At 39.6% G+C, this 27,910-nt stretch overlaps 2 protein-coding genes across 5 annotated transcripts; one reads left to right on the top strand and one right to left on the bottom strand.

The window, feature by feature from the left end:
• Nucleotides 1-27,606, top strand: drpr (multiple EGF like domains draper). 4 transcript variants are annotated; one of them, XM_002046355.4, is made up of 12 exons: nt 1-350; nt 21,394-21,752; nt 21,829-21,992; nt 22,073-22,198; nt 23,281-23,527; nt 23,597-24,633; nt 25,148-25,354; nt 25,432-25,929; nt 25,990-26,298; nt 26,356-26,511; nt 26,616-26,648; nt 26,778-27,606. In XM_002046355.4, the coding sequence occupies exons 2-12, from the start codon at nt 21,625-21,627 to the stop codon at nt 27,026-27,028; spliced, it is 3,156 nt and encodes a 1,051-aa protein (XP_002046391.1). In that variant the 5' UTR covers nt 1-350; nt 21,394-21,624; the 3' UTR covers nt 27,029-27,606. The 4 variants fall into 4 exon arrangements, with proteins under 4 accessions (XP_002046391.1, XP_015030958.1, XP_015030959.1 ...); XM_015175472.3 differs by lacking the exon at nt 26,616-26,648 and having other exon boundaries at nt 2-350; nt 26,778-27,605; XM_015175473.3 differs by lacking the exons at nt 23,281-23,527; nt 23,597-24,633 and having other exon boundaries at nt 3-350; nt 25,205-25,354; nt 26,778-27,604.
• On the bottom strand, nt 18,318-20,279 carry LOC6622324 (GATA zinc finger domain-containing protein 7). Its single transcript, XM_002046356.4, has 2 exons — nt 19,840-20,279; nt 18,318-19,781 (listed from the first exon to the last, which is right to left on the bottom strand). The coding sequence occupies exons 1-2, from the start codon at nt 20,001-20,003 to the stop codon at nt 18,698-18,700; spliced, it is 1,248 nt and encodes a 415-aa protein (XP_002046392.1). The 5' UTR covers nt 20,004-20,279; the 3' UTR covers nt 18,318-18,697.
• Nucleotides 27,607-27,910: the final 304 nt, after the last annotated feature.

Here is a 27,910-nt window from a genome sequence, read left to right as displayed (position 1 = left end):
AACAGTTGTGCTCAAAGAGGTCTGGGAAGCGGTACGGCGTGTCTTGTATAGTTTAGCAACAAAATATAAATGTTGCTGCGTACCAGCAATTGCAGCATAGTTAATTGACTTTTAATTCGTTAAGCGTTACGGTTATTTAAGTTTTTAAAGTGTTATCTAGTGTATATGTGTATTCCCCAAGAAATTTGGTGCCAAAACGAGTTTGAGTGCAAAGTGCTTAAAAAAGAAAAATTTAAATAAATGCGAAGCAATAGAAACCAAACGCAGTAGTTCGAGTGTAAATTGAGTGCAGCCAACCAAGTTATTTTGAGTGAGAACAATTCAAGAATTCATTAACTGGAAAATTAAAGGTAATACTGAGTGCATATAAATGGAATTTCCTACTTTTAGTTGGCCGAAAATAGCAAACAGCGCAAAATGCGTTGCTTTGTTTTCGTAATAGTGCCCGTGCTGCTGCTGCTGTTGTTGTTGTTGCTTTACGAAAGTTCCAGTTAGCTTTGCGCTTTCGAGTACATTGTCACTCGATATGTGTGTGTGTGTGTGTGTGTGTGTGTGTGTTGGTGTCTGCGTCTGTTTTGTTTATGGCTCGTCTGTGCTTGTGTGCGTGTCAATTAACGTTCTTATTTTGAGCGTCGTGCGCTGTATAAAGACAGTTTAAAACCTGTTTATGGGCTTGAGTTTCGTCTTTCGCTTTTACGCTTTTTTTTCATACTGTTTCCTTTGCCCTGTTCTTTGCTCTCCGCGCCCACTCAATGCGACAGCGTAGAAAGCAGCTTAAAGATGCAAATATCTCGTTTTGGCAAAGCGCTGTTCAAAATTGCGACTTTCCTTCTCTTTGAGTCTGCCTGCCCTGTCTTTCCCTGCCTTGCCCATAGGCCCGCATATGAAAGCATCATCTGTCTCGCATTAGCAACAGCGGCAGCTCTTTATGTGTGAAAAAATAACTGTGTATAAACTCAATTGACAACTGGCTGACTGACTGTCTGGCAGAGCTGCAGCATCTGCCATGTGGCAGGCAACATTATTAATATGTATATCCTGTGCCCATTGAAAATGGCTCCAAAAGAAGGTTATATTGGTTTGTGCGTGTTTATGTAACATGCAGAAGCTGGCACTTCCTACCTCAAAGGGTATATTCATACTCAAGATCAGCATCAGCATGCCGAGTTGATCATGTCCGTTCGTCTGTTTAAAAATAAACTATGACTCCATGTGTATGTGTGTGTAGGTGTTTGTGTAAATATGTTTAAGTATATTTACATAAGACGGAAGTTAGAATATTTATTATAAGAGTTCACAACTTCATACAGGGTATGTCGTAGTCGAGCACTCTGTATGCCTTTCCCATTTGTCGGCTCATTTTAATCAAGCCTGCAAATATTACATACGCACATACATACGCATGCATGCATGTGTGTGCACACATGTACATACGCATGCATGCATGTCTGTGCACACATGTACATGTGTATGCATGCATGTCTGTGCATGCACAGAGCACTGGGCGGGGGGTGGGCTTTACTCTTAGAATTATTAACAGCTGCCTTTTGTTAGGCTACAACAACAAGGCTTAGTTTAAATTATACGGGCAATGTCTGTCCGTAGTCCGTGGTATGTGTTAGATTTATTCTCACATTTTCCATTTACTGGCAATTTGCTTCGCTTTGCAGTCGCCCGTCGAAGTTTTAGCACAATCGCAACTGTTTAAATATGAGAAATGCCGACATATGCACATACAATTGTGCATGCATACAGCTGTATATGCATATGCATGTATATGTGTGTGTACATTCGCACTTGCTGCTGTGCATATTCATTTGTTTACATTCGTTGATTTAGACAATTTGAAGATTCGTGCTTTCCCGCAAAATATTCAAAATGTTCTCAAGCAGATACGCACTTGTATATAGAGAGAGGGAGATAACGAGAGAGAGAGAGAGAGAGAGAGAGATATTTTTGTGTCTGTGACGTCAGCATTTTAAAATGTTTTCAATGAGCAACAAAACCTGTTTTGTTTTTTTTTTTTAACATTCGCTTCATGCAATACACCTGAATATGAACACCTTTAGAGGCAGAAATATATTTAAATATATGTATATTAGCCGCTTATCATTGAATGCTGCATATGTATACAATTTATTGTTTATTATTATTACTATATAATATATATTATAAAATATACTATTGTTATATATATAAAACTACCTGTAAACATATGTTTAAGCGCTTACTCATGCCTTTTAAACTTGCCAATTGTTTGGTTTTTTGTTGTTTCTTTCTTCAATATGTTCATTAAAATTGTACGCTAAATTTCCCCCTTTTTTTTTTTTAAGGAGTTGCTCGAAGTTTGCCCTTCTCAAAGCCCTATTTTGCCAGACAAAAATTGAAATTAATTTATAATATTTATTTTCCAGAAGCAAACAATCTCTTAAATATAATATTTAAATATTTAGATAAGTAACTAACTTTGCTGACTTTTTGCAATTTGTTTTAACTTCCGATATTTATTATTATAATATGTGAAACTTTCCCAAAACAATTTATTCCAATTTTCAGCAAAGAATCTTTTAAATATATACTATATATATTATTTTAGTAACTTTTCTGACTTCCTACATTCCTTTTTTTTTTACTTTCCCAAATTGCATTCCCAACTGACATTGAACGCGATAAGGTGCAATGCACTGCAACTAAGTGCAACTGCAACGGGCAAATGGCAACAATAACTCATTAGCACGTGGCCCCAAACACCTTCCGCTGATAATACATGTAAAAACACATACAATATACTCATTTATTTGCCCATAACACACCTAGTTGATGCGTTCAAGAGTCGCAAACTCAGCCGAAGTTGAAGCGAGTTCTTGCACAACGCACACGCCCTTATTTACCTGCTGTTTACCTGATTAAGCATTAATCACGAACAACTGTCGTGTATACTTTATGGATAATGCACTCGCCCAATAGAGGGGGGTGTGGCGTGCGGCGTGTGGGCGGGGCAAAGAGCACACCCCAGCAGCTAGACAAGATTTCCATTAACAAACAACAAGAATGTCATCAGCATCAGGGCGACATACTCCACAGTGAGTGGGCAGCAGGAGCACTTGGCAAGCTGCCAAGCTACAGTGAAGCCTCTACTAACGGTCAGCTCACCTGTCAGAGAGAGAAGGGGAGTACAGGATTATGATACATATAGAAATCTACAGAATTAGACAAATTGGAATTCTCGTACATGGCCTAAAGCTAGCCATAATGTTTAGTTCTCATATTGTTTGCTTACTTTTTTTACAATATTCTCTTCTTATATTGAACTTTTTTCGAAATTAAATGGGAACATGCTTTAACTTGAAATATAAAGAAAACCCTCACTATGTTTTAGAATAAACTACGAATAGTTTTTACTATTAACCACGATATCTTTTACTTTGTGTTTGTAATGTTTATCAAAATCTTAAGCAGCACATAAAGTTTATGACTTCGGTTGTTCGCTTTAGAGCGCTCTAACTGTACCTAGTTCAGTCTGTTCGCTCTTGAGAGCTTTTACCGTACCTAGTTCAGCCTTTTGTTCACTAAAAAGAGCTACCACTGTACCTAGTACAGCCTGTTCACTCAATGGAGCTCTCACTGTACCTAGTTCAGGCTGTTGTTTGGTCTAGAGAGGTTTTACTGTCATTTTTTAGTCTGTGGCTCGCTCTAGAGAGCTCTCACTGTACCTAGTTTTGCCTGTTGTTCACTCAAAAGAGCTCCCACTGTAACTAGTACAACCTGTTCGCTCAAGAGAGTTCTCACTGTACCTGGTACAGCCGGATGTTCGCTCCAGAGAGCTCTCACTATACCTACTTCTGCCTATTATTCGCTCTACAGAGTGCTCACTGTTTTTAGTTCTGCCTTACCTTCTACAGACTGTGGTTCGTCTCATTATGTTGCCGACAGATTCTTTTTGCTTTGTTTTCTGCCACATTTCATGCTTTTAATTTTCCCATTTTGTCGCATTTCCCCCGCCAACCTTAGCCCGCCTCCGTTGAGTGTGCTTAGCTTTAAACGCGATTGCATTCTTTGAAAATAGCCATAGAAACTTCTGTTTTGAAATGTTTGCGATTGGTTACACAAAAATTTCAGTTTTAGAGCGCTTTGCAAGGTATCCGATGACAAGTCGAATATCATTTCACACATTTTGCATCGAGCTGACGTCAGCGCAAAGCTGACTGCGAGACTTGGAACTTTGCACCGTGTGCTGGGCACGCTCCTCCACATGAACACATCATCATCAAAATCCAGTTCCCAAGTGCATGTGGTCGAAAGAAGTTCCAATTTTGGGCTTAAAAAAACTGCAACAGGTAAATGGCTAAGAAGTTGTTGAGCTACATCACAAAGATTATTTTTAGACTTTATTTCATGCCTTAATAAACCTGCATATGGCTGAATGTTTGTTAAATTTGGACTATACTCAAAAGAAATACTTAAAAAGAGGGTATATTGTGGCTGGGACTATGTTTGCAACAGGCAAAAGTTTTAGTTGGAATCCCTTAGAGGGAATATATTCTTAATTAGCCAAGATTATCTATTCTAAAACGTTTAGGTTTATTTGATCACTTCTCCATTAACTATTTATTTGATAATTTCCTATTTGATTCCCAAGCATCTGAGAGGGAGAATATATATTGAAAGTAGGCTTTCTCTCTAGGCTTAGTTTTTTATACCCTGAGACATACAATTTAGATAACAAATAAGGAAGTTCTTTGGTAATGAGGTATTTCCTATGATTCAGAGCTGTTTACAGGGTATCTTCCAGTTCTTAACAATCAATCGAACTTTTCGCCATTTGTTTTGGCCATTTTTCGCTGATCGCGTAATTTGTTGAAATATTTGCTTTCGTTTCGAATTGTATATTATTTTATTTATTGCAGTTTTGAATATTTGTTTATCATACGGCATTTTGAGCTTGAAATTTTCCAACTGGATGCGCAACATTTGCGCCTCAGACTTTGATTCGATTATCAAAAGTGCCTCCAACGCCAGCTCCAACATGTTTTCATTTACTTAAACACAAGCCTTTGTTTGGCGACAACTGCGCCATTTCATGGAATTGGATAACATATGTATATAATTTATAATATAACGAAATGATTATGAGTCCACTCGTATATACAAGAAGTCGAATATATGATTATGATAACGCTACAGAAGTCTACAGCATTAGACTTAAAGCAATCTTCAGAGTACTTTTAAGTAAACGAAAGGCTGCTTATAAAAAAACAACAACTAAGTGAGATTTAGTCGGAAGTGCCCGACTAGGGGATACCCATCACCTACTTCTAGCTAGGGGTTCAATTATACTTGATCTTTAAAAAAAATGTCAAGTTTGCTGACTTCAGCACTTAAAATTTAAGAGATTTGCTCAAAAACCGGAATTTCGATATCGATTTTTAGCGATTGCTTGGCAACTGGAAAAGCTATCGATTATCGTTATCGACTCGTGCCCTAGGAGGACATAAGTATGTATGTAAATAATTTTGAAATTTGAAGTCTCTGGCTCCTTTAGGTTCATGCGGACAGACAGACAGACTCACTGACAGACAGTTAGACGTACAGACAGGAATATATATACTTTATGGAGTCGAAGATGATTCCTTTTCCCTGTAACATACGTGTGCAGAGACACATTATACCCCATTTACCCATTTTCAATAGGTACAGGTCATTCAAATAATTACAAGAAAAAGCACAAAAATTCATTTTGTCGTATTTAAATTAAGTTATGTATTGGAAACTTAAATAAACTTAAACTTAAATAACTTAATATTCATTTCCAGTTACCATTTTATTAAACTGAAAAAAAAAACTAAAAACAGAAAATTATACAAAATGTTCAAAGCAAATCAAAGCGAATCAGCTGCACAAAACACTTGACGATCTATTTCCAGAAATCTATTTTCTACGTCAAACAAATGCTGGCACTTAAGTTTCGATTGAGTTTCTTTCTTCTTAAGTCTGTTGCCTTCGTTTCCTGGTATTAGTCACAATTCATGAGCTTTATCAGCGCAAGCTAGAGTCAAAAATATTGATAAATTTTCTTGTAGATTTTAAAACATTTTGTTCGCCAAACTTTGTGTATAATACGTTCTTTAATCTTCGCAAATGATGTCTGAAATTTGGCTTTGATCGCAAGAGTTATAAATAAAAAGAAGTTAAATTCAAAATTAACAAAATATTAAAGCGGGAAAGTATGTGGTTGGGAGAGGGGTATTGTGTCTACAGGTTACTTTAAGTTCCTTTCTGTTAAGTCTCGTCTAGCTTCTAATTGACTTAACTGAGGATATGCATGCTGATATTAAAGGCATCGTCGCCTTCTTCTTTCTCTCCTTAGCAGGTTTCTGGCCAGGACGTTGGCCAGCTTGTGAAGCTTAGATAGGTAGCTTGTCTGTTGACAAAGTCGCCTATCTTTGGTACCTTAAGCTCTTTTGCGATGTCTAGTGTACAAAATATAATATTTGGCTACAGAAATTTTGCGCTGTCTTTGCTAGGATAATGCTAACTTTGTTCAGGTGTGACAAGGCCCCAATTGCTGGTGCAGGGTCAAAGATTACCCTTTAGATGAGCACCTTGTTTCGTCATTTTTATAATATTGAAACCAAGTTTTGTAAGGGAGTGTAGTTATCGAATAGTAAGAAAAGGGAACCTTTCAATTTTTGGATGCCTCTATTCTTCCCATTCCTTTCATTAACATCAACTGTTAATTCCTCCTTGTGTTAGTTGTATTTAAATATATATATGATATTTTTCTATATTACAAATTGTCAGTTGGTTTTTTTTTGCACTCAATTTCAAACATGATGAGTTATTTCTGCGAATTGATTAAATGTCTGTCAGGTAATCACTTTTTTTATTCTTCAAATGACTTTAGCTGGGGCCAAGGGATCAAGAAATACCATATATATATATATATATGCAATCATATAAGCTATGGGTCAACCAAACAACAAATTGCACAGAACTCGGCGATTATTTGTGATTTCTTTTATTTATGTTTGCTCTGTAAACTGATAAGCGCTGCGATGTAAACAAATTGCAACTGGGAGCGAGTTCCACGTTGAGGCAGGGTGGAAACTGGGCGGAGCACTTGCTGAATCAGCAAGAAACCGCAGGAACTTATCGGGCAATAGTGCAATTGTATATTTTAGTTAATAAAATTATGTGTTTCATGAATGGAAACACGCTACGCACATTAATTACAAAACCAGATGTAGCAGCTATTGAATGAATGTGAATGAGTCAATTTTCCATTGAAAAAAAAAACTGGCTATAGATACATTTACAACTACAGATATAGATACATATTGAGGTAAAGATACAGATACAAATGTGAATACACTTGCAGATACATTAGTAAATAGTTTTGCTTTGCCGGCTAGTTTTCGCTCGTCGGCGCTGACTCATCCATCAACATTTTCATTTAGCTTATAAAATTAACACAAATGTGCATAAAATGCCATAAAGACCTTATACATACATACATATATATATATATAGTCGATATGGAGACCAGGAAAACAACTTTAAAACTGAACAATAACAAAGAGACTGAAAGAGAGAGGTGGAAAGTGCGGAGGGAGAGGGGGTAGATGGGGAGACACTAATTTATTTTGCACGCCACGGCTTTGTTTACACCCTACTTGTACGTCTTCTGGCAATTCATGATTAACTTAAGTAATTTAAACTCTAAGTTGCAAATATATCAAATTTCTAGAAAACATACTTACAACCAGGCTGTAAACCAAGCTGTAAAGTGAAATATCTGTGTATATCTTTGAGTTATTGATTGCTCTCTTTTCTTTCTTTCTCTTTTCTTTAATCCCTATTTAAGATATTTTATATAAATGTTATCGCTTAGAGTTTCTCTCGTCTATCTATCTCTCTCTCTCTCTCTCTTTCTCTTTCTCCCTTTTCTTCTTCTCTCTCTCTTTCGCCCTCTCTCTGCTTTATCTCATAGTTTTTGTAGCTCATAGCGCTGTCTCGCTGACCGCACGCTGACCTTTTATTGAAATCTCTGTTCGTTTATTTAATTTTTCCCATATATTATATGATTTAGCGACTGGGCCAATTGACGGCAACGCATGGTACGTGGCGTTGATCAGCCATGACAAAGTGTTCCATGACCGGAATAAACATCTCCGGCGCAGTATGCACGATGTACAAAGACAAAGACAAAGACAAAAAAATAAATATGTGTCGTGATGAAGATAAATTATACGATATAATTATAATAATAGTTTATGGCTAATGAATATAGATGATGGAACAGCTAAGAACTAGAGCGGGGAGCTCAAAAAATCATAAAAACTTTAAGTCTCTTTAAATGTTTATAGGATAGGCAGGCAACACAGACACACAAGCGCAATAAATACTTGTACACACACATGCATTCTCGTGTAAGTGTGCGTGCTTGGCCAGCCAAAGAAAAAGACAATGTCACACATGTGAACGCTTGGGTACCCTTACCAACTATTTCCACTTTAAAATGCAGCAGGTACGCATCGACGTCGTAATCCCTTTCATAGTTCATATAAGTCGTCGTTTCGATAGGGCAGATATGTGAACTTGAGAGAGAGACACAGAGAGAGAGATTCAATTGGTCAGAATTGCTGCCTTTACACACACACACACACATGCATTTTAACGATATGCAGACATTAATGAGAGCGCATTGAGCATAAGCCAAAGCAGTTTCATCTAGTGCGAGTGAGACAAAAGTCAAAGATGGTCTTCTCTCGCACACAGCAAAAGCCTCCACTACGAGCAAAATGAGTATCTAATTTTGTTGTTGTTCTAACTGTCTGGTCTATATGTTTTATGGCTATTGATATGGCGCTATCTATATAAGATTATAAATTACTCAGCGCTTGTTATCAACATTTTATTATCGGTCATAATAATCCAAGAGATTGGCTTATCTTAAGCAAAGGAAATAGAAGAGATTGTTAAAGAAAGTTGGGGTATTTTTAATACACTTGCAGAGATTTTGTAGCTGAATATGTAACGCATAAATGTATATACATATATATATTTATACATCTTTATATATTCATGATTATTATCTACGGATTAGTAATATTATATATTTTATTTCTGAATTTTAAAGCTATTGAATCATGATATCGTTACGAAACTTCTCAACAACTAACAAATGCTCAAAATCTAATCAGCAAGGGGATTTCCATATAATATAATATATATAATTAAGTTTTACACGTTAGGTTACTATAAAAAAATATATTTCAATTTATTATTTTCACTTAACGGCTACTTTTGTTGAGTACATTCAGATTTGCTTCCCGAATATGAACTGATTTATCTAACTGTTGCGGTCGCTTAGCAAACTTCGCTTTGAGAGAGTTTGAGTCAAAATTGAGTGAAGTTTGAGCTGCGTCAGCAATTATGCGTGGGATAGTACTCTGATGGGAACATTGACAGTGGCGTGATATTTAGGGTGAATTGTTTATGTCTACCAAAGGGGGACAGTTTGATCTTGACCAATGTCGATGTTATCACCAGGCTCTTTGTTTACAATATTAGAAATGTTTATAATTGTGCTTATGCTTATGTGCTAAGATATGTTAAAGGGTGGGTGCGACTATGGATATGTCACTCCCCCAACCATTAGAAAAGTGCCTGTCCTCAGGTGTTTAAGTTTGGATATAGTGTAACATTTTCTTCTTTTAGAATTGGTATATCTCCTATTATTGTAGGTGTTTCTTCTACTTTGGGTTTTTTATATTTTATAATTAATTTCTTAGGTATGCTTTTGAACTTATATGTCAAATACAGTGTTAAACTTATTAATATGATTACAAATATGGTTATTGTAATTATCTGGAATACATTGTTAAATTTTGTATGTGCATTTATAATTTGTTTCGTTTGTACAAACGAAAGTGGTTCTAATTTTATAACATCATTGCTTACGTAAATGCTTTGAGTATAATCTAACATATTGTTTGAAATTGAAATTTCATTAATTTGCAATGAACAATTAAAGATTTTTATTATATTGTTTCCTTCTATTGTTATTTCGTTATTTATACAATTATGGTTTAATATAGTTTTTGGTAAATTCCAAGTTAAAATTATATTTGGTTCTATGTAGTTGATTTGAAAATTTTGCAAAATTTTAGTATAACTACATTCTGATGTTATTTGGTTTAAAATTCCTGTTAAACATTCATTATTAATTAATTTTTTTGTTTCTCTGCTATAAACTTTTTTATCTTGGGTAAAATATTTTTCATGAGCTATTTCTGTCAAAATATTATTATTTTCATCCGGGTATGGAATTATTTCGAATACCGGGCTTTTTATTATTTCTCGAGGAATATGGGATATTATCAGTATTTCGTTTGTATCTGATTTAAACCAAGTGGAAGTTTTTGTATTCAACAATTTCTCAGAATTAACATGCAACAAATAGTCATGTTTTAGTAATTTTGGGTTAAAAATTCCTAATCTTGTGAGCTGCATTCCCATCTCAATGTCTTCTATATATTCTGTAAAGTGTTGTAAGTTAAATATAAGGATATCTAATTTCTTTCCTTTTTGTTTCTCTTGATCTAGTTCGTTCATGATTTCTATTCCTTTGTTTATAGCTTCTATTATGTAATTTAATTCGTTAACCTGAACGCTGTTTTCTGCTAAGTTGCTTATTTTTTGTTCAATTTCTGCTTTGTCTTCTTGATTTAATGTTCCAAATAAGTATTTATATGCTGTTCCTACTATGTTAACTAAACCTCTTTTGCTACGTTTGGCTATTTTTAAGCCGTTTATTTCTCTGTTTAATTTTTCTACTAGGTATTCGATTTGTATAAGGTTATTGAATTCTTTACTTTGTTCAATTAAATTGTTAAAAGTTTCTTCGGTTTTTGTTGAGGTTATTTATTAGTTTTTCTTTATTAGCTTGAGTGTCATACTCTGGTGTACCTGCATATATGAATATGTCCGCTGGTGTTCTGTTAGTCGTTTTGTGCTTTGTTTTATGATTGTACGTGTAGAGTATAGTTTCAAATTTTGTAAGTTTATTTTCGACGTCTGAGTCGCTGTTAATGATTCTTAGTTTTTCGTTAACTGTCTTATGAAATCGTTCTACGTCGGATATACCGTTTTTACTAGTGGTTATATTAATATTTACTGCTTCTGATTTTAGCCATAATTGTAAAGCTGTGCACATAAAAGCTGAGTCTTTGTCTGCCTTTATTTCGATGGGTTTACCCATTTGGTTGAACACTTGTAATATAGCTCGTTTGGTTTCTAGCCAGTCTCTACTTTTTATTTCTATTAATGATGCAAATTTTGAATAGATATCAATGCAAGATAAAAATTGTTTATCTCCTACTATGTAAAAATCCATTACATATTTTTCTCGGATATTAGCGATTTCCGGAGTTATTTCGAAAGTTAATTTTGTATCTCTGTGTTCTGTTTTTGCGATGTTGCAAATCTCACATTCATTTATTAGATTTTGAATTAGATTTTGATAATCTGGGAAATAGTGGGTTTCTTTGAACCAATTGATAGTTTTTTCAATTCCTGGATGTAATAATTCTTTGTGCTTTTTTAATATTAATTCTTTGAATTCTGCGTATGTTTGAAGGTCTATTAATTTTGTACTAGTTTTCATTGCCTTTGTTGAATTATTCGGACTTATTATTTCTAAGTAGGCTTCTTGAAAAATTGGAAAATCTGCTTCGTTGTGGAAGTATAGCACACTTTTCTTTGTGCATAAGTATTCTTTTATTAATTCTTTGGCATGCGTATTAGTCATGTCTTTGTACGTAATTTTTATGTTGGTTTTGTGAAAGTAATTCGTAACTTTTGTTTCGTTCTCGGTTCCTTTTTCAAATTCTATTTGTCGATTATAATAATTAAGTGGTCTTTCTGTGATTTGTAAATGGTTACTGTTGTCTTCTTGAGCACTATGTATTGTTGCTCTTGTGCTAATTGTATCTTCGCCTAAGAAGTTTTCGTTTAATTGAATTCTGGACAGAGCATCTGCCACATAATTTTCTTTTCCTGGGACGTATTTAATTTGGAAATCAAACTCATTTAGCTTGATCTTCCACCTTTGTAATTTCATGTTAGGTTCTTTCATATTATTTAACCAGACGAGTGGTCTGTGATCACTAAGGATTTGAAATTGTCGACCAAAGAGATAGGACCTAAAGTATTTAGTGGCCCAAACGATTGCTAATAATTCTTTTTCAATCGTTGAATAATTTAACTCATGCTCGTTGAGAGTTCTACTTGCATAGCATATAGGCTTATGCTCTTGCGAAAGGACGGCCCCTATTGCCATATTACTCGCGTCTGTAGTTAATGAAAATGGTTTTTCGAAGTTAGGGTATATTAAAATTGGGTCGGATGTTATGAGTACTTTTAGCTTTTCAAACGCTAGTTCGTAGTCTCTGTCTTTTATATTGATTTTTGCTCCCTTTTTTAATTTAAGTGTTAATGGTTTTACTATATTAGCGAAATTTGGTATAAATTTCCTATAGAAACCACATAATCCTAGAAATGATTTAATTTCTTTTGGGGTTTTTGGAATTGGGAATTTGACAATTGCTTGTATCTTGTTGGGATTTGGTTTTATACCCTCAGTTGTGATGATGTGACCGAGAAATTCAGTTTCTTTTCTCATAAACTCGCATTTATCCAACTGTAGTTTTAAGTTAGCTTCTCTAAGCTTCTTAAATACCTTTTGTAGCGACAAAATGTGTTCCTCCAATGAAGTGGAAAAAATAATAATGTCGTCTAAGTAGACCAGACAATCTTTAAAAATTAAATCTTCTAAGAGATTGTTCATACAACGTTGGAACGTTGCAGGTGCATTCTTAAGACCAAATGGCATGCGAGTGTACTCGTAATGGCCATGTTTAGTCGAAAATGCGGTCTTGGGTATTGAACCAGGATCCATTTGGATTTGGTGGAAGCCTTTGGCTAGATCAATGGTTGTGAAATATTGACATTTTCCAAGTTTGTCTAATATTTCATCCATGATCGGGATAGGGTATTTATCATTAATAGTTAGTTCATTGAGATTGCGGTAATCTATGACTAACCGGAACTTTTGCTTTCCAGATGCATCGTTTTTCTTTGGAACGATTATTACTGGTGAGCAGTAAGGGGATTTGGATTTACGTATGATATTTTGTTTTATCATATCGCTTATTTGTTTATTTACTTCCTCATCGTATATTTGAGGATATTTGTATGGACGCTTGTAAATTGGGTCCTCATGTTTTGTTAGAATTTTGTGTTTAATTGTACTAGTGAAAGTCAAATTGTCACCTTCATGGTACTGGATATCACGAAATTCATGTAAAACTTTTTTTATTTTTTCTTTTTCTTCTGAGTTTAGGTGCTCTAGCCTAAACTCATTGTTTTCTATTAATTCATTATTAATAGCGAAGTTAAATGGTCTGTCCTCTGTTGAGGGTGGATCAAGGCACTCTTGTGCGGTCATGTCCTCTTCGACCTCTTCGTCGTTATATCTAAAACAAAAGTTAAATTCTCCTAAGGTTACGGATCCTTGTGCATAGTCTATTTTTGCTTGACATGCCTCAAGGTATTCTCTCCCAATCAGAACATCATAATGCTCTGAGAAGTCGTGAATATAGAATTTTTGTTTGCTCGGACAAATTTTGCTTGCTCCTAATCGTATACTTTGTTTTAATTCAATAACACCATTTATGGTGTGAACCTTTAATGTTTCGTTGTAAACTGGAAAATTTAAGCGGTTTGTTTTCATTAGATTTATGGTTGAACCTGTGTCGATGACACATTTTAGAACTTCGTCATTCATAATCAATTTTATGAATGGATTTCTTCTGTTTGTTCCGAGGCTTGCTGATGAAAATTTTCGGATGTATCCATTTTCATCTGCCCACTGTTACTATCTCTTTGACGTTTAGTCGGAGGGTTTGGTGCATTCAAGCGTGAATGGGACTGATTTTGGTAGTTTAAGGGATTTTGGTATCTACCTTGACTTAATTTCTGTTGGAACTCGTGGTGAGCTTTCTGATTGTCTTCGGACTTATTATGCTGTTTATTTTGTGCGTGATAACTCTGATTCGTGTTGGAATAGCCACTTGAAATGGTGGTTGGGTTAGCATTTTGCTGATAATTTCCCATGTTCCTACGATTGTTATTTGGATTTCCCTGAACATTATTATTTTTAGGTTTTTCAGTAACGCTATTTTCATATAATCCCTCTCTTTGAGCTACTTGCTTTAGTTTTTGTGTCGACGTAATGTCGTGTCTGGCTAACATCATGAAAAGCCTATCTGGTAATTTTTTTGTAATAACATCTTTGATTGTGTTATTCATAGCATTTGTATAAAGGGTTGTATTGCTAGGTATATTTTCTAGTGCTAACTTATTTAAAATAACAAAAGATTTATTCTCGAGCTCCTCGATGAACTTACGGACGTTTCCTTGGTAATTCGTGTTGTATAAGCGTCGAAGGAGTTCTTCAAATGGTGTCTGCACTTTGTATTCTTCAATCAATGCGTTTCTCAGCTCCTGCCAAGTGTTGGCTGCTGTCCTTTGTGATATTCTCTGAGCATCTCCTGTGACTTGCAATTCGATGGCTCCGTATAAGATGCTATGTTGTCTAACATCTCGGGTTGGATACAGGTGTAGGATGTAATCTATCCTTTTAATGAAGGCGTTTAGTTGATCCGTTGATCCGTCAAAGCTTGGCACCTGTCTAAGTTGTGAAAGGGCCTGGTTGAGGTGTTGTTCTGATAATTCCATTGTCATCTTGGTGTAATACACTTTTTTTTGAATAGTTTTGAGTTTGTAGGTTTGAACTTTATTGTTCTTTGATTTTGCACTTTTATTTTAAGTTAAAGTTTGTGATGGATTATTGTGTAAATGTTTTTTTTTTTTTTTGTGTGTGTGTCTTAAAAAGACTCAGTAATAACGTATTGCAGGGATCAAACGATATGCAAAGCCAGTCGTTATTAACTGTAGTAGCTTTATTGCCCAAAGGGTCAATATTATTAAGCTACTAATGACCCGAAGGTTCTTGTGCGGATACGTATTCGAGAAAATTTTTATTACACTCCGACAACACTTTCGGTCGCGATTGTGCGTTAGATCTGGGAATTAATTATCCTTTAGCGATCTTTAATTTTTCCCGACGTATCCTACCGGCTGCGCCAATTAAGTTTTACACGTTAGGTTACTATAAAAAAATATATTTCAATTTATTATTTTCACTTAACGGCTACTTTTGTTGAGTACATTCAGATTTGCTTCCCGAATATGAACTGATTTATCTAACTGTTGCGGTCGCTTAGCAAACTTCGCTTTGAGAGAGTTTGAGTCAAAATTGAGTGAAGTTTGAGCTGCGTCAGCAATTATGCGTGGGATAGTACTCTGATGGGAACATTGACAGTGGCGTGATATTTAGGGTGAATTGTTTATGTCTACCAAAGGGGGACAGTTTGATCTTGACCAATGTCGATGTTATCACCAGGCTCTTTGTTTACAATATTAGAAATGTTTATAATTGTGCTTATGCTTATGTGCTAAGATATGTTAAAGGGTGGGTGCGACTATGGATATGTCACTATATATATATATATCTGTCATATGAGCAATCAGGCAAACACTTCTATTGAAATACACTGCGCATATGTCTAGCAAGGGTATTAAATATTCGGCTTGCGTAAGGCAGCTGTTCGTTCCTCCTTGTTAAGCCCTAATCAACGCACATATGTAATTCATCAGGGTGTTGCCTTTGTATCTTGTAATGTGACTGTTTATCTGTGAACTTTGTTGGGTTTATTTGGGTTTCTTTTGGACTTTATGAAGCACTCAGCTGGCTTGGCTTATCGGATTTGTCTGCCCTGTTGTTGTTTCTATATGTTGTTCATTGCTTCAGTTTTCAAGGCTAAGGCATTTCCGACTCCCACACATAATTTCCATTTGATTGTCCCACTGCTTTCTTATACTTTCATTAGGTATTCGGCACGTGCTTTCTGATATTCCCTAATCCCGTATTCCTAGGGATTGCGTTTTAGAGCGCCGGTTTATTACGTTTCTGAGCTTAGCACGCGATCATTAAAAGCATTTATCATTCAATAATGTAATACAGATTTCACACTGGATAGAGCACTAAATGGATTTTTCAACCGTTGTCTGCAATTAGGGAATATCTCATAAATATATATAAGTAGACACTGTGTTTATGGATGAGCCCGCAACCGAGTCACGTACACACTGTAATTACGGGTATTTTTCAAGGGAGGAGGAACAATGGACATACCTGCCGCATGTTTCATGCCAATTCGACTATAATAATAATATGGGAGCTACATTTAAAAGTGCTCTGTTTGACTGTATACAAATAATGGCTGATGTATGAAATTAAGACCTTGATAATACGTTCGATACACGTTATTTATTTGCCTTTATGACATATTTAAAATAGCTTTTAAAGCTTAACAATCGAAAGAGCTGGGAATTTTTCCTTAAATTCCATTAGACAACATGTTGCAATATGAGACTGGGATAGAGATAGATATAGAGATAGAGATAGAGATAGAGATACAGATACAGATACAGATACAGATACAGATACAGATACAGATACAGATACAGATACAGATACAGATACAGATACAGATACAGATACAGATACAGATACAGATACAGATACAGATACAGATACAGATACAGATACAGATACAGATACAGATACAGATACAGATACAGATACAGATACAGATAGAGATACAGATACAGATACAGATACAGATACAGATACAGATACAGATACAGATACAGATAGAGGGAAAGAAAGAAAGAGAGAAAGAGATATGCCAAAGATTGGAAGAGTGATCAAATCTTTTCACTAACATATTTTAGGTATTATCAAATTTTATTTCCTCTGCTGATATTCGTATATCAGTTCCACTTCACTTCACATTGTAGCGCTCAAATTTGTTATTGTTGTGTAATACTTTGACCAATGGGTCATTGTAATTGAACTCTGATCGTTGCATTCACAAAAGTCATTTCTCACGTAGTCTTGACATATTTAACGTGTGTTTCTTATTGCGCTTCTAATCGATTTTATAGCTCATATTTCCACGATTTTATAAAGTGCGAAACAAAGAAAACTGAACCGATTTTAGGGCTGGCTTATCTACCCATTCGACTTGTTCAGCCTTGGAACAAACAAACGAAGCTCTGTTTAGGAGACATTTGCTCCAAAAATTGCTGAGCAAGTAAAGCTCCAAAATTGCTGCGGATTTCTATGTATTCGGCAATACAATAATACAATAAACTTTGGGCATGAATCCAATTAGCATAAAGCAGATTTTTTGGAATGAATAAATGACGCACAATATATATATATTAATATAGTCCAGGCATGTGTGTGTATAAACGTGTATATATATTTAGGTATATATATATATATATTCGAATGGTTGGGGTTCTAAAGTGCAACGCAATTGAAAGTGAAATGAATGGACAGCGGGGCACCCGAAGTGGGGCATAGTTTCCACTGCCTCTCCTCATGATATATTGTTGACGACGATGATGATGATGATGATGATGATGATGAGCAACGGAAATGCTTTTATTGCTTCGCATATTTATCATAAAGTAAACAGAGTACACACATTTATACTATATACTAAGCTTGTACTACAACAATTTAATTGCAGATGCGTTTCCATTGCAATTCTGCGTGTGAGCAATGCAAACAGAAAAACAAGAACAACTTGAACCAGTTGCGAATTACAAGCCAGTAGAAAAAGAGGGAGAAGATTTCAAATAATTGCAGACCCATTTAAAAAAAGTTAAATATGCCATTAGCCAGTTTTTGTTTTTAAATTGTTGTAGAAAAATTGTTAAGAATTTCTTGGTAAACAATAAAATTGTTTATAGAAGAACTTAGTCGTAAACCGATTGTTCCTATATCAGCTATAAGATATAGTGGTTTGATAAGACCAAAAAAAAAAACTGTTTCGAGATAGCTTTAAAATTGGAAGATTAGTTGACTCTGTTTCTATAACAGAGAAAGGGACTAACAGACTATATCAACTCTTCCATGCTGATAGAATAGAATATAGAATATATATAGAAAAATCAAACAAACGGGTCTTCTAATTAAATATCTAATAAAATGTAATCCAACTTTCCTGAAATGAAAATTTAAAGTCCCTAAACAAGCGACAACATTCGAGTTTTGCGCCAAGTTCTGGGGTTAATATCATCTTAAGGTATGCCCCAAAATTCTGGCCAGGAGCGGCTTTTACATTTTCATAGCTTTTATTGATTCATTGCCGCAACATAAAATATATTTGTATCGAACTGTGTGTGTGAGTGTGTGTGTGTGTGTGTGTGTTTGGGAAGTGTGTGTGAATTGCTAGTGGAGTTCTCTGTAAAGCGTGCTGAACAAGTTTTATTGTTGTTGCTTTTGGAATTTTTAATTTGAGTATTCTCTCTCTCTCTTTCTCCCCCTCCCTCTCCCACTTCCTGTGTGTGTGTGTGTGTATTATTCTCTCTCTATCTCTATCTCTCTCTCTCTCTCTCTCTCTCTCTCTGTCTCTATCTCTATCTGCCTCTGATTTCCTGTGCCTCGCTCCCTCCCTCAGTCCGTTTCGCATAGTTATTTAAAGTAGTTGATTAGTTAGTTGAGCATCTGGAGACGCACCTGGCGTAGGGTGGCGCCCAATCCTTCCTTGAAATGGAACATAAACGCAATGGCAAATCCGACCAGGCTAATAAGAAATAGCCACGGCGAGATGAGCATAACGCCCAGAAAGAGTAGAGCATCATTGCCTTTGGCATTGGCCATGCGCCAGAGCAGCTGACGCAGGATGCTGCGCAGCTGGAACTTGCAGCGCCAGAGGCGAAAGCTGAGCTGGGTCAGATTGAGGCCCAGGCGCAGGCTTTGCATGACAACGCCGCCGATCAGGATGCTTAACAGCTGCAGCACCAGGAGCACATGGTTGAAGAACGTATTCTCGCAGCAACGCTGCAGTGCCGCCTCCATGCGCTCCTGCCGCTGTGGCGGCATCCCGGACTTTAAATAATCAAAGACACGACGCCAGCGCGAAGTCTGTGTCGCGGCGACAGCATCAAAGTTTTGCATATGCTTGCAATACTCGGTTTCCGAATCGGTATCGCTCTGATATGCCTTATTGTTGTTGTTGTTGCTGCTGCTGACGCCGCTCAGCATTGCCTCCGGCTGCCCCAAGTGGCCCAAGTGAACGCCCACCATGTTGTTGTTGTTGTTGTTGTTGTTGTTATTCATGCCGCCGCCGAGGCTATTTATGCCGCTCAGGCTGTTCATATTGTTGTTGCTGTTCAGGCTCATGCTGCTCATGCTGTTGTCCATGTGGCCCATGTGGCCCATGTGGCTCATGTTGTCCAGGTGCCCCATGTTGTCCATGTGGCCCATGTGACCCATATTGTCCATGCTATCCATGCTGTCCATGTGCCCCATGTGGCCCACATTATTCATGTTGTTGTTGTTGTTGTTGTTGTTGATGTCCATGTTGTCCATGTTGTCCGCATAGCCGCCCATGTGCAGACAATCGTCGGCCAGCGGCGGATTGTTGTTGTTGTTCGTCTGGCCCAGGCACAAGGGCGGCATGTCGCCCTCGTAGCTGCCATTGTAGCCAGAGTTCTGGTTCTGGCTCAAATAGCTGCGGGGCGTGCCGCTGCGCATGCCACGCTCCAGGCCGGCATTCTTGGTGCCCAGCAATGCGCTGTAGGTGCGTTCAGTTAGTGCTCGAATGGAGGCATCTCGCCTGTTTGGCTACTCACCTGGCCAAGTGATTGCCCATGGGTCGCTGCTGGACCTGCACCTGATGCGCCAACTGCACCAGAAATGGCATTCCATTCAAACTCTCGTTCTTGCTGAAGGTGGTCGCCTTCAGCTGTTGCAGATTGAACCCACCTCCGGTGTAGGGCGAGCGTTGCTTTTGCATTATCTGATCTCTTTGGTCCGAATCCCGTCAAATTCGTGTTGTTTCCTCTGTCTGTATTATTATTTTTGGCTGTGCATTTGTTGCAATTAACGCGTCTCTCTGAGGGCCTTTATGCGCGGCCTTGTTTATCGTTAATATATATATAAATTGGGTATTATTTCGGCTCTGAAAACAGCTGTAAGGCTGTGTTGGAATTTAGCTACTTTTTGAGTTTTGACTTCGGTGAGGAGCTCTCGTTTATTAGTTTAAACAAATGCAGTGCCTACTGTTATCTCTGCCCAACTGGCAACTGTTATTCCATATTCCACATTCCATGCCTGACACTGATTCCAGGGCCTATCCCCTATCAAATGGAACTTCCTCAATCCTGATGCTTGCCTGCGCTCACGTGACCAACCCAAGCGAAACTGAACCCAATTTGTTAGCTGACCTGTCCAATTTAACATTTTATTGGAGAAAGTGGAGGAGGCGGAAGCTGGTTCGAATCCCGGGCTGGGGTGTGACCTCCTGCTGTCACATCCTTACTTCTGTTTCCATCGATCTAGCTCAAAGCTCTTGCAGTGCTCCAATTCATGGGAAACTGATCACAAATTGATAGCTAAGCTGTCTAAGGTAATGTTTCATAAGAAAAACTAAAGCAGTAGGAGGCTGGTTCGAGTTCTAGGCTGACAGGCAATGACATCTTCAGTTCTTATAGACTGACTTTTTTAAATCGATCTAAGCCCAAATAGATTTCCTATTATTTGAACTAGTTGAAAGCTCTTGTTGTGCTCAATTAATCAACTTATTTGAAACTTATCTTTTTAGGAGCAGGAAGCTCGTTTGAATACTAAGCTCGGGTTTGATCTTCTGCTGTCACATCTTAACTTATATTTGATATAGCTTATAGACTTACTCTAAGACTATATCGAGCTATGCCTAAAGAACTCCCTTTTGCAATCTAGCTTAATGCTCTTGTAGTTTCTTGACATCCGGAGAAAAAAGCTTAACTAGATTGTTATAGCCTAAAAGGTTAATAGGGATAAAGCCTTAAAAGGTTTTATAGGTTGTGTGACATTGTCTAAGCCAAAGTCCAAGAAATCTGTTGTTATAGCCAAAGTTAACTTGATTGTTAATAGTTAGATCTATATTTTAACTATAAGATATGGTTCTTAAAAAGTTCACAGAATGCAAACTGAGCTCTAAAAAGAAACACCACCCAACTCCTTTCACTTACTATGATAGCAATGCAAATGGAATTTAGCGAAGAACTGCGGATACATCAGTCAAATATTCATTTTAAAGTACATGCATTTATGTAGTACATGTATGTATGTATATCGTGTTTGTTTATATACATTATATAGTTCGTTTTTAAAATTAGTTATTAACTTATATCTTTTTGTTCCAGTTGCTCATTCGCATTTGTCGCTGACTGTGGCTGATTAAGCGGCCATTGAGTCACGTCCATATCGTGGCATTATCCACATTCATATTTATTTACTCGCTGTGGAGCAAAGCAGCGCTTCAGTTCAATGTGATGCGTTGATTCTGCAGCCGCATTTCTAGAAACAAGACGGGGAACAAGGAACAAGGAGGAGACAATAGACACTGCCAGAGTCGGAGACGGAGACGGAGACTCATGCAGAGCATGAGCTGGAGATGTGGACTGGCGCTGTTGCTGGCGTTGCTGGCGCTGGCGCAGGCGGAGATCACGGAGCTGACCAATGATGCGCCCGAAGGACCCAATGTGTGCAAAAAGCGCGAAAAGTATGTAGCATGAAGAGGAGGGAGAGGGGCATGGGGCATGTGGAGCTTAATAACATGTTTGCTTTTGTCCCCGCAGCTACAACGTCGAGGTGGTCATCACGGAGCTGCAGTCGTTCCAGGAGCGCGGCTCCACCTGGTGCCTAAGCATACCGCCCACCTGTCCCACCTATCGCATTCGGCATCGCGTCGTGAACAAGACCCAAACGCTGACCAAGGCGCGCATCGTGCGCGATTGCTGTGGTAAGTCACCCTCTATATACCCTATACGATTTATATATACCCACTTATACGAATACGAATACTCTCTCTCTCTCTTACAGATGGCTACGTGCGCAGCGGCAACGAGTGCATCCCACACTGCAGCGAGCCCTGCCAGCACGGCAGATGCATTGCGCCCGAGAAGTGCAAGTGCACCGAGGGCTACGGAGGACCCGCCTGCAACATAAGTTCGTTTCCACTCTATAAACATATATATGCATAAGATCGTAGAATATTTAGCCTTTGTGTCTTTGTGTGTGTATCTCTATGTGTGCTGAGTTAACCACAATGAAACGCCTTGGGTTAAGTGGGCGTGGCTGGCTCCTAAAAAGAGACTTCTCCAGCGCGTGAGCCTTGTTGCAGGGCTACACTCTAACCTTCTGTGTGTCTAACAACTAAAACTGAGATATCCTTGCAGAACTCGAATGCCCAAGCGTATAGAGTATAGAGTATACATAACTTGAATAACCAGGCGTATATATAGAGTAGAGAATAGAGAGTAGAGAGTAGAGAGTAGAGAGTAGAGAGTAGAGAGTAGAGAGTAGAGAGTAGAGAGTAGAGAGTAGAGAGTAGAGAGTAGAGAGTAGAGAGTAGAGAGTATAGAGTAAAGGGAGTAGAGAGTAGAGAGTAGAGAGTAGAGAGTAGAGAGTATAGAGTAAAGGGAGTAGAGAGTAGAGTCAAAATATTTTTTAAATATAGAATATAAACAAATATATAATCTATAGATCGATTTATGAGTAATTTAGTTCCCTAACATCTTAAAGTAAATACTTCTTAAAGCTTTCAGATTAGATTAGCTAAAAAGTTATTAAAGAGTCCGAAGCTCTCTTGTAAAATATATAACATTAGATTAATGCAGATGAATCACATATAGCTTGAATATATTTTATGGCTCTGCAAGGGTATTTGCGCTTCGGCTTGCCGATGTTTTTTTATTTTTTTTTTTTGTTCGGTTAGCACATATCTGTTTTTTGTTTTTATTTTTCTTTATGTTAATAACCTTTTGATTTGCAATGCTGCCAAGAGCACCTGCAAACACACACACACACACATACACGCATACCCCCCACCTAACACACACACACACACCCTACTCTCGCTCTCTTAATAACCGGGCCTTAAGGAACAGCTTTCACCCCCACACAACGGCCGAAGGATATGTATATTTTCGTGCTTATTTAATCACAGCAGCAATTTGTAGACGCGACTAACTATTAAAGCACCCCGTTTAAGCCGTAATCGTTAACGTAATCGTAATCGTATCCGTCAGATTGTTCGCCGGGCCTGTACGGCATCGACTGCAAGCTGAAGTGCGATTGTCTGAACAATGCCACCTGTGAGCCCTTTACGGGCGAGTGCGAGTGCGCCAAGGGCTATGCGGGCGAGAGATGCGCCGAGATCTGTCCGGCCCAGACGTACGGCGAGAAGTGTGCGGAGGCGTGTCGCTGTGAGAACGGCGGCAGCTGCGATCATGTCTCCGGCAGGTGTACGTGCGCGCCCGGCTTTACGGGTCCCCTGTAAGTGGACCAACAATTGCCTGCCCTTCCAAAATTCCGTAACTAATTCCATGCTCCATGCCCAATCAGATGCGATATGCGCTGCCCGGATGGCAAGCATGGCGCCCAGTGCGAGGAGGACTGTCGCTGCCAGAACGACGGCAAATGTGATCCACAGAACGGCGCCTGCGAGTGCACCGCCGGCTGGACGGGCGATGTTTGCGCCAACAAATGCCCCACGGGCAGTCACGGCCTGAACTGTGAGCTCTCCTGCGAGTGCTACAATGATGCCCCATGCCATCATATAACCGGACGCTGCGAATGCCCGCCCGGCTATATGGGCGAGGTGTGCATGGACGAGTGTCCGCTGAATACGTACGGACGCAACTGCACGGAGAAATGCAATTGCCTGAATGATGCCGCCTGCAGTCCCACGGGCAAGTGCGAGTGTGCGCCCGGCTGGCAGGGTGAGCGCTGCGAGCAGCGCATCTGTCCGGCCAATAAATACGGCGCCGACTGCAGCAAGACCTGCGAATGCGGCATGGAGCACACGGATCTGTGCCATCCGGAGACGGGTCGCTGCCACTGCAGCATTGGCTGGAGCAGCGTTGACTGCAAGCGACCCTGCCCGTTCCTCAAATACGGCCCCAACTGTGATCTGAACTGCGATTGCCGCAACGGTGCCAAGTGCTCGCCCATCAATGGCACCTGCCTCTGTGCGCCCGGCTTTACGGGCGACAAGTGCGAGCTGAGCTGCCCGGCGGGCACCTACGGCCAGGGCTGCGCCTTCCAGTGCGACTGCCAGAACGGCGCCAAATGCGCGCCCGAAACGGGCCAATGCCTCTGTGCGCCCGGCTGGCGCAACAACAAATGCGACCGTCCCTGCGTGCTCAACAATTACGGCGATGGCTGCCGGCACAGCTGCCAGTGCCAGAACAATGCCTCCTGCAATCCTGTCGACGGCAACTGTACCTGTGCACCCGGCTGGCAGGGCGAACGCTGCGACCAAAAGTGCGAGCCAAACACCTTCGGACTGGACTGCGCCCACAACTGTCAATGCGATCCGTACAATACGATCGCCTGCGAGGCGACAACCGGTCGCTGCATCTGCAAGCAGGGCTGGCGAGGTATCCACTACCACAATCCTTCAACACTCCAAAACTCAACACTCATCGCTCATCGCTCATCGCTCATGTGCTCCCAGGCCAGCTCAGAAGACACCTTCTCTAAACACAGACACACACACACACACACACACACACACACACAGACACTTGCATTTATATATATCATAGTTATTTTCATTTCTGATCTGTCTCTATATTTATGCCTCCTCCCAGAATCGAACACTCATCGCAGCCCAGCTTACATATACACCTTCTCCACACACGCAAACACACACACAGACACAGACCCACTCGCACACTCGCACACTTGCATTTATATATATCTTATATATAATTCATTCCATCTGAGATCTAACTTTATCTTTCTGCCTTTTTCCTACATTATCATTATCGCCTCATTTATGCTCCGTTTGTTTCAATTTGTTGTTAACTTTAATTTGTGTTTTCTCGTTTTGCACTCGTTTGTTTATTTTCTATTACGTGTCCGTGCCCCACAAATTAATCCGTACCCAAGGCGTTCATTGTGAGACGAACTGTCCGAGCGGTTTCTATGGTGAAAATTGTGATCAAGTTTGCAGATGCCTGAACAACTCCTCGTGCGACTCGGACACCGGCAACTGCATCTGTGCGCCCGGCTGGACCGGCGAGGACTGTGTCGAGCCCTGTCCCGAGGGATTCTATGGCATGGAGTGCAAGGAGCGCTGCCCGGAAACTATGCACGGTAGGCAAAGAGATTTATATCTAACCTGATCAATAATAAACCCAACTCTCCTCCTCTTTCTCTCTCTCCGTCGCCAGGCAATGCCACCTGCGACCATATTACGGGCGAGATCGTCTGCCGTCCGGGTTACTTGGGCCTGACCTGCGAGCACGCTTGTCCGCCGGGCCTGTACGGACCCAGCTGTCGACTGAAGTGCAACTGTGAGCACGGCGGCGAGTGCAATCATGAGAACGGCCAGTGCGTCTGCCTGCCCGGCTGGACGGGCTCCAATTGCAACCAGTCGTGTCCGCAGGACACCTACGGCCAGGGCTGCACGCAGCGCTGTCGCTGCCATCATCATCGCAACTGCCGCAAGAACGACGGGCACTGCATTTGCCTGCCCGGCTGGATGGGCGATCAGTGCCTGGAGGTGTGCCCGGAGGGCTTCTACGGCGAATACTGCATGAATCCCTGCGCCTGCCCCTCCTCCAATTTCCAGTGCCATCCCGCCGACGGCTGCGTTTGCCGCAGCGGCTACACCGGCGACAATTGCGACACGCTGATCGCCTCGCAGCGCGTTGCCGAGCACAAAGAATGTATGTAGCACTCGCAAGGAGATTCGCTTATACTAATATACATACTCCCTTTCCTCACAGCGAGTAATGCGGGCGTGGCCATCAGCATGGTCCTCTTAAGCCTCTTTGCTGCGATCATATGCGCCATATTCCTCTACTATCGCCGACGTGTCTCCAATCTGAAGACGGAGATTGCGCATGTCCACTATACGCACGAGACGAACGGATCTGGCTGGCCGCCAGCCAATCATAACTTTGACAATCCCGTCTACGGCATGCAGCCAGAAACGCGCCTGTTGCCCAACCACCTGCGCCCCAAGATGAACAACTTTGATCGCAATGGCTCGCTGTGCACCGATTACGGCGACGATTCTAATGCCAGCAGCAAAGGTGCGTCTGAATCAGGCACAAATAGTTTCCCGATTAAGCTATCTTTCCCCTTTGCAGTGGGCAGCTACTCGGTCAACTATAATCACGATCTGCTGAACAAGAATATGAATGCGGACCTGACCAATCCGATTGTGTACAATAGCATTGGCGAATCGCTCAAGGAGGAGCATGTCTACGATGAGATCAAGCAGAAGGAGGGCTACAAAGATCCCGGTAGGTGCTTTCGTTTGCCTTTTTCGCGCTTCTTATTCTATAAACATGCTATATTTCCTATTTGAAATGCACGCACACATTTGCCAAAAACAAAAAAAAAACAGTGAAAGTTTATAGCAAAATCCTATTTCCGGAGGGTAAGCAGCAATTGTTCAGTGTCCGTTGTAGCTAGTCATTACTGTGCCGAGTGCCCCAGCTGTTTTATGTGCTCGTCAACCTTGTGGCTCGAGATTCGCTAATCAATTGTTTTCAACACATTTCCACAGATGAATATGATCATCTGGACTACTCACGACCCAGCACATCGCAGAAGCCGCACTACCATCGCATGAACAACACCGTACTGAACATCAACCAGGACGAGGAGAAGCCGACCAATGTGAAGAACCTGACTGTGCTGCTGGAGAAGCCGAAGCCGCCAACGGAACCGGAGCCACAGCACGAGAGCTTCGACAATAACAATCTGGATAATGCCTCAACCGCGTCGCCCAGCTCCAGTCCGGAGCTGCGCAAATAGGCAATAGGCGACAGGCAACAGGGCGACAATTGTCGTCGTAATGGTCCCCACTCTTGTAAATGTGTTATTTTCTATTAAGTTGCTCATTTTAGACATCGTACATCTAATTAATTGCATATATAGTAGCAACAGCTCTTCCCTCTCAGTAATGAATTGTGCTGTTGATTATTGTATAGAAATTGTGAAACATTGGCGTCTCAGGGAGGCGCCGGACATTAGCATTACCTTTTTAGAGCCGCATCGGCGGGGATTACGATAACACCTACATAAACATATTTTCATATCAAATATTTAAGCATATGATATTTATATTTTCGTAAGTTAATTGTATAAAAAAAATGCAATGAAGGTAAAGATCAAAGATTTCCCAATAATTGATTGAAAAACAAAAAGTCAAAAAGTAATTTATCGAATGCCAAAATAATTATCAGAAAAAAATGTAGCTCAAATTTTTGTAGTTGAAATATTGGAGACTTACAAAATTGTTTGTTATTATACAATCTATTTACCTAAAACATTTACCTTTTAAAATGCAAACAAATAAAATATTAAAGTTTACCCATCCCAAAAACATGACACCTTCTTTGCTGCGTCGCTGCGACGCTAAGTACATATATTACAAATTAACTCAAATAAATGAAAAACTCAACGCACGGAAACCGGCTGTTTTGCTGAGTCATCAAGGCACAAATTATTTTGCTGCCACATCTGATCCCAAAAACTGCTAAAGTACCAGGCGAACATAAATCAGCAGCAGGTTGCTGCACTAAAATCAAAATAAAAGTGCGGCATACTTTCAGGGGGCTTTTAAAAATAAGTGTCAAGTGCTACCCATCGCCAATCAGTGCTGCCCATCGTGCAGCTGTATTTCGGTGCTGGGCA

Source organism: Drosophila virilis, chromosome 3 (assembly GCF_030788295.1).
Source record: "Drosophila virilis strain 15010-1051.87 chromosome 3, Dvir_AGI_RSII-ME, whole genome shotgun sequence".
Taxonomy (NCBI): domain Eukaryota; kingdom Metazoa; phylum Arthropoda; class Insecta; order Diptera; family Drosophilidae; genus Drosophila; species Drosophila virilis.
This window is presented reverse-complemented; position numbering and strand designations above follow the sequence as displayed.